Source organism: Platalea leucorodia, assembly GCF_965183815.1.
Source record: "Platalea leucorodia genome assembly, chromosome: 2".
Taxonomy (NCBI): Eukaryota; Metazoa; Chordata; class Aves; order Pelecaniformes; family Threskiornithidae; genus Platalea; species Platalea leucorodia.
In genome coordinates this window covers 21124370-21140630 of record NC_138824.1, presented here as the reverse complement: position 1 = coordinate 21140630, position 16261 = coordinate 21124370, and the positions used below count along the sequence as shown (strand labels likewise).

The following is a 16261-nucleotide window of genomic DNA, read 5'->3' as shown; positions in this document are numbered from 1 at the left end:
TTGTATTTTTTCTTTGAGAAAATGGGATGCAATTTTTTTTTGTTGTGTTGTACAAAGAAAACCAGGTCTTTTTCTCTCCTAAAATGTATACTGTATTTTTCTAGTTTAATAACTGTTTCTGTATTTAGTGTGTTAATGTGTGACTCACGAGATATTTTCTAAAAATGGATTTGATTATATTCTAGCCCAACAGCTTCTCTGGGGATTTTCAGGTACGATTATTAACTGAAGATCTACTGGTTTGGATTGAAGCTTGATATTTGTGTGAATTTGGTGATTAGCTATTCTCATTACCCCAGCTTTCTTGTAAACAAAACTTGCCAAATAGAGCTGCCAAAAGATAGCTACCAAAGATAATTATGAAAAGAGTTCTAAATACAGTTGAGGGGAAATGCATATTGATGAAGAAAACACTGTAGTTATGTTACACAGAAATGATCAATATTTTCATTGGTGTATTTATGCATTTTTTTAATAAATTCCCATGCAGGAAGATTTCCAGTATTTTAATATCACATGTATAGATTTTAAAACGGTATTTCTAAAGATCTGTGCTCAAATAATGGGATTTAACCTTAGCTTTTAAGTAGATTCTTATCTTGCTGGCCCACTGCTGCAAGTATTTCTCACTTTCACAAGGCTGCTGTGTTTACCTGTGTTTTCTGTTCAATAGAACTAACAGAATGTATAGTTCTGCAGGCATGAGGTGAAAGGAAAAAAAATTTTCTGAACGATGTCTTACTACTGATTTCCAGCAGAGCAGGGACAGGATTTCCAGCAGAGCAGGGACAGTATCTTTAATTGGACTGTTGCTTTTAAGGAGATGGCAGTGCTGTCTAGATGGAAGAAAGATCTGAAATTCAAATAGATGCCTTGCTTCCATTTCTGTCATTGTTTTTGATGTCGTTGGGAATTGTAGTGGTAGTTTTATATTCTGTACTATTTTCTTACCCTCAGACATTCTGTAGATTTTAAGTATAAGCTGCCTTAATGATAGTTAAGATATGAGCATTAACATGTATTTCTTTTAGTGAGGGCTTTGATAATAAGAATAAAAGCATATATATCTAAACTTAGTTTTAGCACTTCTTGCACAACTAAGTTTTGTTGCTTGTCCGTTTTAGTGTAAGATCATCTGCACCTGAACTGCTCTTTGCTCTATCTAATAAATAATCTTTCAAATCTATTTGAATCTTTGCAGTTATAGACAAACAAATAATGGATTAGATTCTTATTTACCGCTAGTCAAATAAGTAGTGTAAAGAATCAACCAAACAAAAAGATATGTTTGAAGCTTCTGCTTTGATTATAAATCCGTAGTTGCTGTGTATGCCTGAGAACTCTTGTGTCAAACTAACAAATGGAGTGACATATTGATCATTGTCAATTTGTTTTTATCTTTATACTAATATGGAATGTATTCGCTTTTAATTAACTCCTAAAAACAAGGGGAGCTGGTGTCTGCAGTTCTATTTAACAAACAGTTTTTTCCACAAAATGAAAAGGTAGGGCATGAGTTAGATGTGTTTATTTTTATATTTTCTTTCCCCCCTAACAACCAAAAGTACTTTGTTATGTAACTGTGATTTTCACGGCTTTGCTCTTTTGCTATAATTTCAGGAAGGCCATGCACTCAGCTGCAGCTTCTGAACCCAGAAAGATTTGCCCGACTCATTAAAGAAGTTATGAATAGCGTGTGGCCTGGCAGAGACATGGTGGTACAGTGGTATCCAGGTTTGGAAGACAAAAATCACCCATCAATTTCCTGGCTTAAGATGGTCTGGAAGAACCTATATATACATTTTTCTGATGACTTGAGTGTGTTTGATGACATGCCACTTATCCCCAAGACACTGCTGGAGGAAAACCAAACATCAGTGGAACTGGTTAGATTTAGGAATCCATCACCTATCATTCTGGAAGACGAATCTGAGGCTCAGCTCCCGGAATACTTAGCTGATATTATTCAGAAAGTTGGTGGAGTTGTACTTAAGAAGCTGGATATTTCTGTCCAACATCCACTTATAAAAAAATACGTGCATCCACCATTACCAAGCGCTGTTTTACAAATAATGGAAAAAATGTCCTTACAGAAGCTATGCAGTCAGGTTGCATCATTCCCGTCAACACATAAAGATGCTCTTAGGGCATTCTTAGCTAGTTTAACTGATGCAAGTGAAAAAGAGAGAAGAATTATTCAGGAATTGCTAATATTTAAAAAAATTGAGAAATCATCTGATGAAAGTATTCCTGTTTTTACTGGGCTAAAAGGTAGTAAGGTATTACACCACACTGCCAAAATTCCTCCTGGTCTAAGATTTTCTATTCCAATAATTGACAGCAGCGATGAAGCCACTATTCGCTTAGCTAACCTGCTGAAAATAGAACAGCTAAAGAGCACAGATTGCTTGAAGTTTGTTTTACAAGACATTAGAAGTGATTTTTATTCATACGATGAAACAACACAGATAATGCAATGGGTTCTTGAAAATCTGACTTTTCTGAAAAATGAGAATACAGATGTGATAGATTGGCTGACATCATTAAAGTTTATTAAGATTTCACAGGAAAAGATAATGTCAGCAAATGAACTCTTTGATCCTGAGGTAGAACTTCTGCAACATTTGTTTTATGCTGAGGAGGAAATTTGCTTCCCCCCTGTTATTTTTACATCTTCAGATATTCTTCATTCTCTGAGACAAATAGGCTTAAAAAATGAGGCCAATCTTGAGGAAAGTGATATTATGAGAGTGGCAAATAAAATTGAAAGTTTGCATGCTAGCTCCAACACCAATCATGATTTACTGTTAAGAAAAGCTAGAACTCTCTTGATGATTTTGAACAAAAACCATACACTGCTTCACTCATCTGAAACAAAAGCTGCGCTGAAAAAAATAAAATGGATTCCTGCATGTAAGGAAAGACCTCCAAATTATCCAGGATCCTTAGTTTGGAAAGGAGATCATTGTAATCTGTGCTTGCCACCAGGAATGTGTGATATATCTCACGCAATTTTAGTTGGTTCCTCAGTTCCTCTTGTGGAAAATGTGCTGTTGCATATAGAAAAAGCACTCGGCATCCCCACCAAGCCCAGCATAGAAGCAGTCTTAAAGCATTTCAAGGTGGTGGTTGACTGGCACAGTTCTAAAACCTTCAGCGATGAGGACTATTATCAATTTCAGCATATCTTGCTTGAGATTTATGGATTTATGCATGATCATCTAGAAGAAGGCAAAGAAGCTTTTAAAGCCCTGAAATTTCCCTGGGTTTGGACAGGTAAAACATTTTGTTCCCTCACACAAGCAGTAATAAAGTCAGTACCTGATCTTGATCTCCAGCCTTATCTACATTATGTGCCAAAAACTATGGCGAAGTTTCACCAGTTGTTTAAATGTTGTGGTTCAATTGAGCAGTTAACACCAGACCATGTTTCTATGGTCATTCAGAAAATATATATAAAAAGTGAGCAGTCTCTCTCGGAACAAGAGAGTAAACAAAACCTTCACATTATGTTGAGCATCATAAGATGGCTGTACAGCAATCAGATTCCTGCAAGTCTGCATACACCCATGCCACTATACAGTGGCAAACTTCCTTATAAACTGGCGATGAGGCCAATTCATGAGTGCTGTTACTGTGATATCAAAGTTGATGACTTAAACGATTTGCTCGAAGATTCTGTTGAACCAATAATTTTGGTGCATGAAGACATACCAATGAAAACCGCTGAGTGGTTAAATGTCCCATGCCTTAGCACAAGATTGATTAATCCAGAAAATATGGGATTTGAGCAATCTGGGCAAAGAGAGCCTCTGACTGTAAGAATTAAAAACATTTTGGAAGAATACCCTTCCATTTCAGATATCTTTAAAGAGCTGCTTCAAAATGCTGATGATGCTAATGCAACAGAATGTAATTTCCTGATTGACATGAGAAGAAATATGGATATAAGAGAGAATCTTCTGGATCCAGGAATGGCAGCATGTCATGGTCCAGCTTTGTGGTCATTCAATAATTCTGAATTTTCCGACTCTGATTTCCTAAATATAACTCGATTAGGAGAGTCTTTAAAAAGGAGTGAAGTTGACAAAGTAGGGAAATTTGGACTGGGATTCAATTCAGTTTATCATATCACTGATGTTCCTATTATTTTGAGCCGGGAGTTCATGATTATGTTTGATCCAAATGTTAACCATATCAGTAAGCACATTAGAGATAAATCTAACCCTGGGATCAAAATCAACTGGAGTAAACAACAGAAGAGGCTGCGAAAATTTCCCAATCAGTTTAAGCCATTTATAGGAGTTTTTGGTTGCCAGCTACCATTGACTGTAGAATCTCCTTACAGCTACAAAGGAACGCTTTTCAGGCTGTCCTTTAGAACTCAGCAGGAAGCTAAAGTGAGTGAAGTCAGCAGTGCATGTTACAACACAGCAGACATTTACTCTCTTGTGGATGAATTTAGCATTTGTGGTCATAGACTGATAATATTTGCTCAGAGTGTAAATTCAATGGTTTTGAAATACTTGAAAATTGAGGCAGATGATCCCGGGGTGGCACAAGATGTTGTCACTATCAAAAAAAATCTGTGTTCTTCCAAAGCCTTGACTGCACCAAATGTAAGTGTTTTAAAGGAAGCGGCTAAACTCATGAAGGTCTGCAGCAGCAGTAATAAAAAGCTTCCCACTGAAACACCAAAGTCCTCATGTATCTTACAGATAGTAGTAGAAGAGTTTCACCACGTATTTAGGCGGATTGCTGATTTACAGTCTCCACTTTTCAGAGGTACAGAAGATGATCCAGCTTCTTTCTTTGAAATGGCTAAATCGGGACAGATAAAAAGATCAGCTGATGAATTGCCACAGAAAACAGTAGATTCAACAACATGGCTTATATGTTCTTGCATGGACACTGGAGATGCTTTAAAGTTTTCATTACATGAAAGTGGACGAAGACTAGGTCTTGTTCCCTGTGGTGGAGTAGGAGTGTTGCTGTCTGAAACCCAGGATCAAAAGTGGATTGTGAAACCTAATTGCAATAACATGGGTGAAGTATTCTGCTATTTACCTCTACGAATAAAAACAGGCTTACCTCTTCATATAAATGGCTGCTTTGCAGTTACTTCAAATCGGAAAGAGATCTGGAAAACAGACACAAAAGGAAGATGGAATACAGTATTCATGAGGCATGTTATTGTAAAAGCCTACATAGAAGCACTTTGCGTTCTACGTGACATGGCGCTCAATGGCGAGCTAGTTGACTACAGTTACTGTGCAGTGTGGCCAGATCCTGATTCAGTTCATGATGATTTTTCTGTTATTTGTCAAGGGTTTTATGAAGACATAGCTCATATGAAAAGCAAAGAAGGGATCAAAGTGTTTTCTGATGGTGTCTCTTGGGTTTCCATGAAGAATGTCAGGTTTTTAGATGACTCTATACTCAAACGACCAGATGTTGGACCGTCAGCCTTTAAGATCTTTCTGAAGTACCTTAAAAAAATTGGTTCCAAAAATCTGTGTGCTGTAGATCTCCCCTCCTGGGTAAAGACAGGATTTGAAGAAGCAGGATGCAAATACATATTATTGGAGAACACCTTCTCTGAGAAACAGTTCTTTTCTGAGGTATTTTTCCCTAATGTTCAGGAGATTCATGCAGAGCTGCGTGATCCTTTGATGCGTTACGTTCTCAATGAAAAAGTTGAGGAGTTCTCAGGAATTCTTCGTGTTACTCCGTGTATTCCTTGTTCATTGGATGGACATCCGTTAGTTACACCATCAAGACTGATCCATCCTGAAGGAAGAGTTGCAAAGTTATATGATGCTGAAGATGGAAGATTTCCTTACGGCACCGCTCAGGATTATCTTAACCCAGTTATTTTGGTTAAACTTGTTCAGTTGGGAATGGCTAAAGATGATGTTTTATGGGAAGATCTGATAGAACGTGCAGAGTCAGTAGCAGAAATTAACAAGATTGATCATGCTGCAGCTTGTCTCAGAAGCAGTATTATACTGAGTCTTATTGATGAAAAACTAAAATCTAGGGACCCTAGAGCTAAAGAATTTGCTGCAAAATGTCAAACCATCCCTTTCCTTCCTTTTCTTAGCAAACCAGCAGGGTTCTCACTGCACTGGAAAGGCAGTGATTTTCAGCCTGAAGCAATGTTTTCAGCAACTGATCTTTTCACTGCTGAACATCAAGATATAGTTTGCCTAATACAACCAATTCTTAATGAAAACTCCCACTCCTTTAAAGGTTGCGGTGCTTTGTCATTAGCTGTCAAAGAATTTTTGGGTTTACTGAAGAAACCATCTGTTAATTTGGTCATAAATCAGTTAGAAGAAGTTGCAAAGTCATTTGATGGAATCACGTTATATCAAGAAAATATCACTAATGCTTGTTACAAATATCTACATGAAGCAATGTTACAGAATGAATCAACAAAAGCTATGATAATTGAACAACTGACAAACTGTAGTTTTATTCTGGTTGAGAACGTGTATGTTGATCCAACAAAAGTGTCTTTTCATTTGAATTTTGAAGCAGCACCCTATCTCTATCAGTTGCCTAATAAATATAAAAATAGTTTCCGTGAGCTATTTGAAAGTGTGGGTGTAAGACAGGCTTTTACAGTTGAAGATTTTGCTGTAGTTCTGGAATTAATAAATCAGGAAAGAGGGACCAAACAACTAACAGAAGACAACTTTCAGCTTTGCAGGAGAATAATTAGCGAAGGAATATGGGGCCTCATTAGAGAGAAGAAGCAGGAATTTTGTGAGAAAAAGTATGGTGAGATTTTGTTACCCGATACTCGTCTTGCACTTCTGCCTGCAAAATCTTTGTGTTACAATGACTGCCCGTGGATTAAAGTTAAAGACACGACTGTTAAATATTGTCATGGTGATATTCCAAGAGAAGTTGCAGTCAAGCTTGGAGCAATACCAAAACGCCATAAAGCCTTAGAAAGATATGCATCCAATATCTGTTTTACTACCCTTGGAACAGAATTTGGCCAGAAAGAAAAATTGACAAGTAGAATTAAAAGCATTCTTAATGCCTACCCTTCAGAAAAAGAAATGCTGAAAGAGCTCCTTCAGAATGCAGATGATGCAAAAGCTACAGAGATCTGTTTTGTGTTTGATCCTAGACAGCATCCAGCCGATAGAATATTTGATGAGAAATGGGCACCGCTTCAAGGACCAGCACTGTGTGTTTACAACAATCAGCCTTTTACAGAAGATGATATTCGAGGAATTCAGAACCTTGGAAAAGGTACAAAAGTAGGAAATCCCTGTAAAACTGGCCAATATGGTATAGGTTTCAATTCTGTTTATCACATTACTGATTGCCCTTCTTTCATATCTGGCAATGATATACTTTGTATTTTTGATCCTCATGCTAGATATGCACCAGGTTCAACATCAACAAGTCCTGGCCGCATGTTTAGAGATTTAGATGCAGATTTCAGAACACAGTTCTCAGATGTACTGGACCTCTACTTAGGAAATCACTTTAAACTGGATAATTGCACAATGTTTAGGTTTCCTCTTCGAAATGGAGAAATGGCGAAAGTATCAGAAATTTCCTCAGTTCCATGCTCAGATAGAATGGTCCAAAATCTTTTAGATAAGCTGCGTACAGATGGAGCAGAACTCTTGATGTTTCTGAACCATATGGAAAAAATTTCTATTTGTGAGATAGAAAAAACAACAGGAGCACTGAATGTGTTGTATTCTGTACAAGGCAAAATCACTGATGGAGACAGACTGAAACGAAAGCAATTCCATGCATCTGTAATTGACAGTGTAACTAAAAAAAAGCAGCTAAGTGAAATACCTGTGCAACAGATTACTTACACAATGGATACTGAAGACTCGGAAGGAAACCTTACAACTTGGTTGATTTGTAACAGGTCAGGCTTTTCAGCCATGGAAAAGGTATCCAAAAGTGTTGTTTCAGCCCATAAGAATGAGGACATTACTCTTTTTCCACGTGGTGGGGTAGCAGCTTGCATTACTCATAATTACAAAAAACCCCACAGAGCGTTCTGTTTCTTACCATTGTCTCTAGAAACTGGATTACCATTTCATGTGAATGGACACTTTGCTCTGGATTCTGCAAGAAGAAATCTATGGCGTGACGATAATGGTGTTGGAGTAAGAAGTGACTGGAATAGTAGCCTAATGACAGCGCTGATAGCACCAGCTTATGTTGAACTGCTTATTCAGCTGAAGAAACGGTATTTTCCAGGCACTGATCCTACAGTGTCAGTGCTGCAAAACACACCCATTCACGTTGTGAAAGACACTTTAAAAAAATTTTTATCCTTTTTTCCAGTTAATAGACTTGATATTCAGCCAGATTGGTATTGTTTAGTGAAAGCAGTTTACAGTTGCATTTATGAAGATTTGAAGCGTCTTTTACCTGTTATGCGAGCTCCAAATATTGATGGTTCTGATTTGCATTCTGCTGTTATTATCACATGGGTTAACATGTCTACTGTGAACAAAGGCAGGCCGTTCTTTGACAATTTACTACAAGATGAATTGCAGCATCTCAAGAATACAGAATACAACATCACAACGCGGAAGACAGTGGCTGAAAATGTTTACAGACTCAAGCATTTACTCTTAGAAATTGGATTTAATTTGGTATATAACTGTGATGAAACTGCAAATCTGTACCACTGTTTGGTAGATGCAGATATTCCTGTCACCTACGTTACACCTGCTGATGTCCGATTATTTTTGATGACATTTTCTTTTCCAGACTCTAATTGCCACATCGGGAAGTTACCCTGTCGTCTTCAGCAGACAAATCTGAAACTCTTCCATAGTCTCAAACTTCTGGTTGACTATTGTTTTAAAGATGCAGAAGAAAATGAAATCCAAATTGAGGGCTTGCCACTCCTTATTACTCTTGACAATGTTTTGCAAATTTTTGATTCAAAGCGACCGAAGTTCTTAACAACATACCATGAACTGATTCCATCTCGCAAGGATCTCTTTATGAACACATTGTATTTGAGATACAGCAATATTTTACTTAGCAGTGAAGTAGCAAAAGTCTTTGATATCACAAGTTTTGCTGAATTGTTATCATCTGTGTTGCCTAGAGAATATAAAACTAGAAATTGTATGAAATGGAAGGAAAACTTTGCAAGTGAATCTTGGCTTAAAAATGCTTGGCATTTTATTAGTGAGTCTATAAATATTAAGGAAGAGCAAGAAGATACACAAGCAAAATTCAATGATGTTGTTGAAACTTTGAAGGACTGGACTTTGCTCCCAGGTGTAAGGTTTACTGTCTCAGCTAATCATCTTGTTGTGCCAGAGTGTGATGTTTTGCTTCCCCTCAGCATTATGCATATAGCTGTTTTTCCAAATGCTCAGAGTGATAAAGTCTTTCATGCTTTAATGAAAACAGGCTGTATTCAGCTGGCATTGAACAAAATTTGCTCCAAGGACAGTGCTTTAGTGCCTTTGTTGTCGGGATGTACAGCAAATATAGATAATCCTTCAAGCATTCTGAAAGCCATACAATATATGGTACAGACATCAACTTTTAGGACTGAAAAGTTAGCAGAAAGTGACTTTGAGGCTCTCTTAATGTACTTCAATTGCAATTTATGTCACTTGACATCTCAGGATGACATTAAAATTTTGAAGTCTCTTCCATGTTATAAATCGATTAGTGGCCGATACATCAGCATTTCAAAATATGGGACGTGTTACGTCCTCACGAAAAGCATCCCATCAGTGGAAGTAGACAGATGGACACAGTCGACTTCATCAGCTTTTCTTGAAGAGAAGGTTCATCTGAAAGATTTGTATACGGTGCTTGGCTGTGTGTCTGTGGATGATCTTGAAGTGTACTTGAAACATCTTTTGCCAAAAATTGAAAGTCTGTCTTATGATGCAAAATTAGAACACTTGATCTACTTAAAGAATAGGCTAACTAGCATTGAAGAAACATCAGAAATGAAAGAACAGCTGTTTGAAAAGCTTGAAAGCATTTTGATCATTCATGATGCAAGCAATAGATTAAAACCTGCAAAATACTTTTATGATAGGACTGTCAAAGTCTTTGAAGTTATGCTTCCTGAAAAATTCTTTATACCTCAAGATTTTTTTAAGAAACTAGAGCAACTTACAAAACCAAAAAATCAAGCTGCATTCCTTCCATCATGGGTAACTTTTCTACGGCATATTGGATTGAAATTCATCATTTCACAGCAACAGTTATTACAGTTTGCTAAGGAGATCAGCATGCGAGCGAACACGGAAAACTGGTCTAAAGAAACACTACAGAATACTGTTGATGTCCTCCTTCATCACATATTTCAAGAAAGAACTGACCTTTTGTCAGGAAATTTTCTGAAAGAATTGTCATTAATTCCTTTTCTGTGCCCCGAACGAGCTCCAGCAGAATTTGTTAGATTTCATCCTCAGTATCAAGAAGTTAATGGGACGCTTCCTCTGATACGATTCAATGGGGCACAGGTAAATCCTAAATTCAAACAGACTGATGTGTTGCAGTTGCTGTGGACTTCATGTCCCATTCTTCCTGAGAAAGCAACACCTTTAAGCATCAAAGAGCAAGAAGGAAGTAGTCTTGGTGCACAAGAACAACTTGAGCAAGTTCTAACGATGCTGAATGTTAATTTGGACCCTCCCCTGGACAAAGTTATCAATAACTGCAGGAACATATGCAACATAACAACTTTGGATGAGGACATGGTGAAAACTAGGGCCAAAGTCCTAAGAAGCATTTATGAATTTCTTAGTACAGAGAAAAGGGAATTCCGCTTTCAGCTTCGAGGAGTTTCTTTTGTAATGGTGGAAGAAGGTTGGAAGCTCCTTAAGCCTGAAGAGGTGGTAATAAACCTGGAGTATGAATCTGATTTTAAACCTTATCTTTACAAGCTTCCTTTAGAACTCGGTACTTTCCATCAGTTATTTAAACATTTAGGTACTGAAGATATTATTTCAACAAAGCAGTATGTTGAAGTTCTAGGTCGCATATTCAAGAACTCGGAGGGAAAGCAATTGGATCCTAATGAAATGCGCACAGTTAAGAGAGTAGTTTCTGGCCTGTTCAAAAGTCTTCAGAATGATTCTGTCAAGGTTCGGAATGACCTTGAGAATATGAGGGATTTTGCCCTTTACCTTCCCAGTCAAGATGGTAGGTTGGTAAAGTCTAGTATCTTAGTTTTTGATGATGCACCCCACTACAAAAGCAGAATCCAAGGTAACATTGGTGTGCAAATGCTTGTTGATCTTAGCCAGTGTTACTTAGGCAAAGACCATGGTTTTCATACTAAATTGATAATGTTGTTCCCTCAGAAATTGAGGCCTCGCTTACTTAGCAGTATTCTTGAAGAACAGTTGGATGAAGAGTCTCCCAAAATTTGTCAGTTTGGAGCATTATGTTCTTTGCAGGGAAGGTTACAGTTACTGTTGTCTTCAGAACAATTCATCACAGGACTCATTAGGATTATGAAGCATGAAAATGACAATGCTTTTTTAGCTAATGAAGAGAAAGCAGTTCGACTTTGCAAAGCTTTGCGAGAAGGTTTGAAAGTTTCCTGTTTTGAGAAGTTGCAAACAACATTAAGAGTTAAAGGGTTTGCTCCTATTCCCCACAGCAAAAGTGAAACATTTGCTTTCCTGAAGAGATATGGAAATGCAGTAATATTGCTCTACATACAGCATTCTGACAGCAAAGACATAAATTTCCTGTTAGCGCTGGCAATGACCTTAAAATCTGCAACTGACAACCTGATTTCTGATACCTCGTATTTAATTGCCATGCTGGGTTGTAATGATATTTACCGGATCAGTGAGAAGCTTGACAGTTTAGGAGTGAAGTATGACTCTTCTGAGCCATCAAAACTTGAACTACCAACACCTGGCACTCCTATACCAGCTGAAATTCACTATACACTTCTTATGGATCCAATGAATGTATTTTATCCTGGTGAATATGTTGGTTACCTTGTTGATGCTGAAGGTGGTGATATATATGGATCATATCAACCAACTTATACCTATGCAATCATTGTACAAGAAGTAGAAAGAGAAGATGATGAAAGTCCCAGTTTTCTAGGGAAGATTTACCAGATTGATATTGGATATAGTGAATATAAAATAGTGAGCTCTCTTGACTTGTACAAATTTTCAAGACCGGAGGAAAGTTCTCAAAGCAGGGATAGCACACCTTCTACCCCAACCAGTCCTACAGAATTTCCAGCACATGGACCGAGGACAATTCCGCCTCTCTTCACTGGTAGAGAGAGCCACAAAACAATATCCTCAAAACATCACTCTCCAAAAAAGATAAAGTCCAACTTGTTGCCAGAAATATTAAGAGAAGTGACATCTGTGATTGAACAGGCTTGGAAGCTTCCAGAATCTGAAAGAAAAAAGATTATTAGGAGGTTGTATCTTAAATGGCATCCAGATAAAAATGCAGATAATCTTGATATAGCTAATGAAGTTTTCAAACACTTACAGAATGAGATTAACAGGCTAGAAAAACAGGCCTTTATGGATCAAAATATGGACAGAACCTCAAGAAGACCATTTTCAGCCTCTGCTTCTCGATTTCAGTCAGATAAATTTTCATTTCAGAGATTTTATACTTCATGGAATCAAGAGGCAACAAGCCACAAATCTGAAAGGCAACAGTATAAAGAAACGTGTCCGTCTTCCACGGGGCCATCTAACTCACAACGCTTTTTCGTCCCACCTACATTCAGGTCCGTTGGCAATCCTGTAGAGGCACGTCGATGGCTTAGGCAGGCCCGAGCTAACTTTTCAGCTGCAAGAAATGACCTTCATAAAAATGCCAACGAGTGGGTATGCTTTAAATGCTACCTTTCTACTAAACTAGCCTTGATTGCAGCTGACTATGCTGTGAAGGGCAAATCAGACAAAGACGTAAAACCAGCAGCCCTTGCACAAAAAATAGAGGAATATAGTCAGCAGCTTGAAGGGCTTACAAATGATGTTCAGACATTGGAAGCTTATGGAGTAGATAGCTTAAAAACTAGGTATCCTGACTTACTTCCTTTTCCACAGATTCCCAATGATAGGTTTACTTCAGAAGTTGCTATGAGAGTGATGGAATGTACTGCTTGTATCATCATAAAACTTGAAAACTTTATACAACAAAAAGTATAAGAGATTTGAAGAGATTAGGGGACTGTTTTGTCAAGAGCGTAGGCATTTCATGTGACAGGATACAAACGCAGTTGTGCAGATTACTGAACATCCAGGAGGTTACACATTGCCAAGCAGTTCAGAAGCGTAGTGCACAAAGGTGGATGGTACTGAAGTACTTAGAATTGAGATTTATTTAAATGGGATTTTTTTTTATCTGAGCCTGCTGTATAAGCAAACTGTAAAACATGAATATTTTTTTAAAATTTGCAAGGAAATTGAGCTGCAAAAATTAGCTGTATGTACAATATTGTGAGTAATTGGCATATTATTGAACTGCACTTTATATAACCAAAGCTTAGCTTTCTGTTAGATGAAGCCTGTAATTATAACTCCTTATTAGATTTTATTTCATTTAATATAATGTTTCCAAAATGGTAATGTCAGTTTTCAATGTACTAATCTTAAGACTGGACATACTATGAAATGGGAGGTGGGATGGAAATTAAAATAACTTTGGAGGTATTGCTCCAAAGCATTTCTGTATTCTTTTGTGTTCTGTGGACATTCGTGTCACTCATAGTAATACTCCTATCAGCTGGATCTGATTATAAATTTGCTGCAGCATCACATTGTGAACATTTAAAGGATAGTTTAGTACCTGTGACCTGGTACAGTTTTTTTAATGCTGAATAATGATACTTGATTTAACATGCAACTTCATGTCATGCATTGATTGCATTTACCTTATTGTAAAATAATTATTTAATTTACTTTTTTTTCTAGAGCCTGTCATCTTTTGTTTAATGAAAAATGCATGTGGATGGTATAAAATTGGTGAACATTATTATATGGTGTTTTATGATTTTTTTTTTGAACACCAAAACTCAGTTTTCAGATGTCTAAATGCTTGAATTTTTTTTTTCTGCGTGTGTGCCTTTGTGTGTGTACATATATATAAATATTTTTCCACAAACAAACGTTGATAATAGTACAATTCAGTAACCCATTTTTGGTGTACACTGAGCACTGGTTTTTGTTACATGTTTAAAGGTGCTGCAATGTAATGCTCTTTTTATTTTGTTGTTCACTACAGCCCTAGAGAAGCCTGATTTTTAGTTCACATTCTTTCTTTTATAGTTTGTAATACTTTTGGTAATGTCATGCAATACGTTCAATGTTAGCTATTTGTAAAAAAAACTTAAAAAATTAAAAAATATGGAAGGGTAATGCTAAATGGAAGGATTGTTCTTTGCTGGACCAGCCACATGGAACATAAATGTTAAACATTTTCCAGTGACATGCTATTAAAACTGTTTACTTGACAGCACAATGAAACTGTAATTTAACTTACAGAATACAAAGGAAAATAAACAGCATTGAGCTTGTGGGGCTGATACAGCTGCGATAGCGTTGTAATCCAAAAATAAAAAATCATGATGAAGGCTTCTTCAGTTTTGTGCAAATTATAAAGGGCTTGTTCTCTTCTGAAAAATCTTGCAAATTGTAGTGGGAAGAAATGTGATGTTTGGAAAATGATGCTGCTTCTGATTGTGAAGCCCTATTATTATTTCTGCGATTAAATATTAAGTGCCATAATTTTAATAAAGAAAAATGCAAACATATATTTCAGTCTGATGTGTTTTGGTTCCATAAAGTAGACTAAATTTACCTATTATTTCAAGCTTTCTTTTACATAGGTAAATACACACTCTCAATTCATTCTAAGTAATTGTACAAGTACTGAAATACTATGAAAAAGGAAAAATGCTTTTTTCTTGCAATGACAAATGTTTGCAGTTTTCTCAAAGAAATTGTACATTTTGCTGCTTTTTTGCAATAAATAGCATGTAAGTAAAACACAAATCCCGGTGTGCCATGCAATAAATCAGTTTAGTTAATTCCCTATGTTTTTTAAACAGATTCCTTTGTGGCTGTTACTGACTTTGTGCGTGAAGTTAGATGAATAGCGTTCAGGGTAAGCAAAATACTAACAAAAGGAAACAGTTCTTTGGGGTTTTTTTTTTCAGTTTAAACGGAGCTAAAACGTAAGGTAGCACGGTAGCATGAAAACAAATAACAGAGGAGCAACATGAACGCTTTCCCATTTTTAGGCGAGATCTTGAGGAAGGAAATCTTTTAAGCACATAACTGTGTTTTGTAAGCAACTTATGTTGCCTTCCCAATATTATTATGAACTATTAAAATGGCTGTGCAGAACTACTAAACTATTTTGTTATATTTTTATTTTGTTTATTTTGTATATATTGTTGAGTGCTGACACTGCAAGAAAGAAAATGGTCCCAGTTTTTAGGAAGCTAATGGTCTGAAGTAATTTTAAATATTGAGCCACGGTGAGCAAGAAAACCCGAATGACACAGAAAAATGCATTTATTCTATTAATCCTTGGTTGATACCACCGATCAGTTGCAATAAAACTGAAATATGGATGCACAGAGACAGGCAAGAGTGGTGTCTCAATTGGAAGTCTCTTACTTACTTTTTTTATTAGCTTAACTCACTGTAAGAGGTAGCCTAAATAAAGAGGCCTTATGAGACCAGAAAACCGTATTGTGATAGAAACTGATTTCATAGGTGCCATTTCATCCCTGTGTAAATATAAATAAATGAAATGCTTAATTCAGCTTCCTTTTGGCTCAGCTGGGAGCCTTGGGAAATGCAGAATAACGTACTTGTTCCTAAGCGTGGAAGCTCAGGACAGTTAGTATGTGATGAGTCCTTAGTAAGGGTCGGTAGAAGCAAACGTTAGCATGTAGATTCCACAAAAATGTATCTCACAAGTAATTCTGCAGATTACACAAGTTCACACGAGAGAAAAGGTCTTTTCAGCCCGGTGTGCGTCCTCGTTATCTTCCACAGGTACCAGTAATGTCCTCGGTAGTTCTGTCTCCCAGGGTTACAGCTGGGAGGTTTCGCAAGCATCAGTGGTACAGGAAACTGCTGTAGCCGCACATTTGGCAGCCTGAATCTAAGGAAGGGCAGTTGTCACAAGCCGTGGCAGGTTTGTTACTATTGATCTTGTGGAAGCTTTAAAAGTTTTCCTCTCAAACAATGGCATTAGCACCTATTCTAAAAAGCAC

The 16261-nt window shown here is 37.0% G+C and overlaps 1 protein-coding gene across 2 annotated transcripts in view; it reads left to right on the top strand.

Moving 5' to 3' along the window:
- The window catches only part of SACS (sacsin molecular chaperone), a 46547-nt gene extending 31803 nt beyond the window's left edge, over nucleotides 1-14744 (top strand). For both annotated transcript variants that reach the window (XM_082305072.1, XM_082305073.1), the window contains exon 9: nucleotides 1621-14744. In XM_082305072.1, coding sequence (XP_082161198.1) covers nucleotides 1621-13181 — 11561 coding nt within the window. In that variant the 3' untranslated portion in view covers nucleotides 13182-14744. The remainder of the gene's footprint in view (nucleotides 1-1620) is intronic.
- Nucleotides 14745-16261: the final 1517 nt, after the last annotated feature.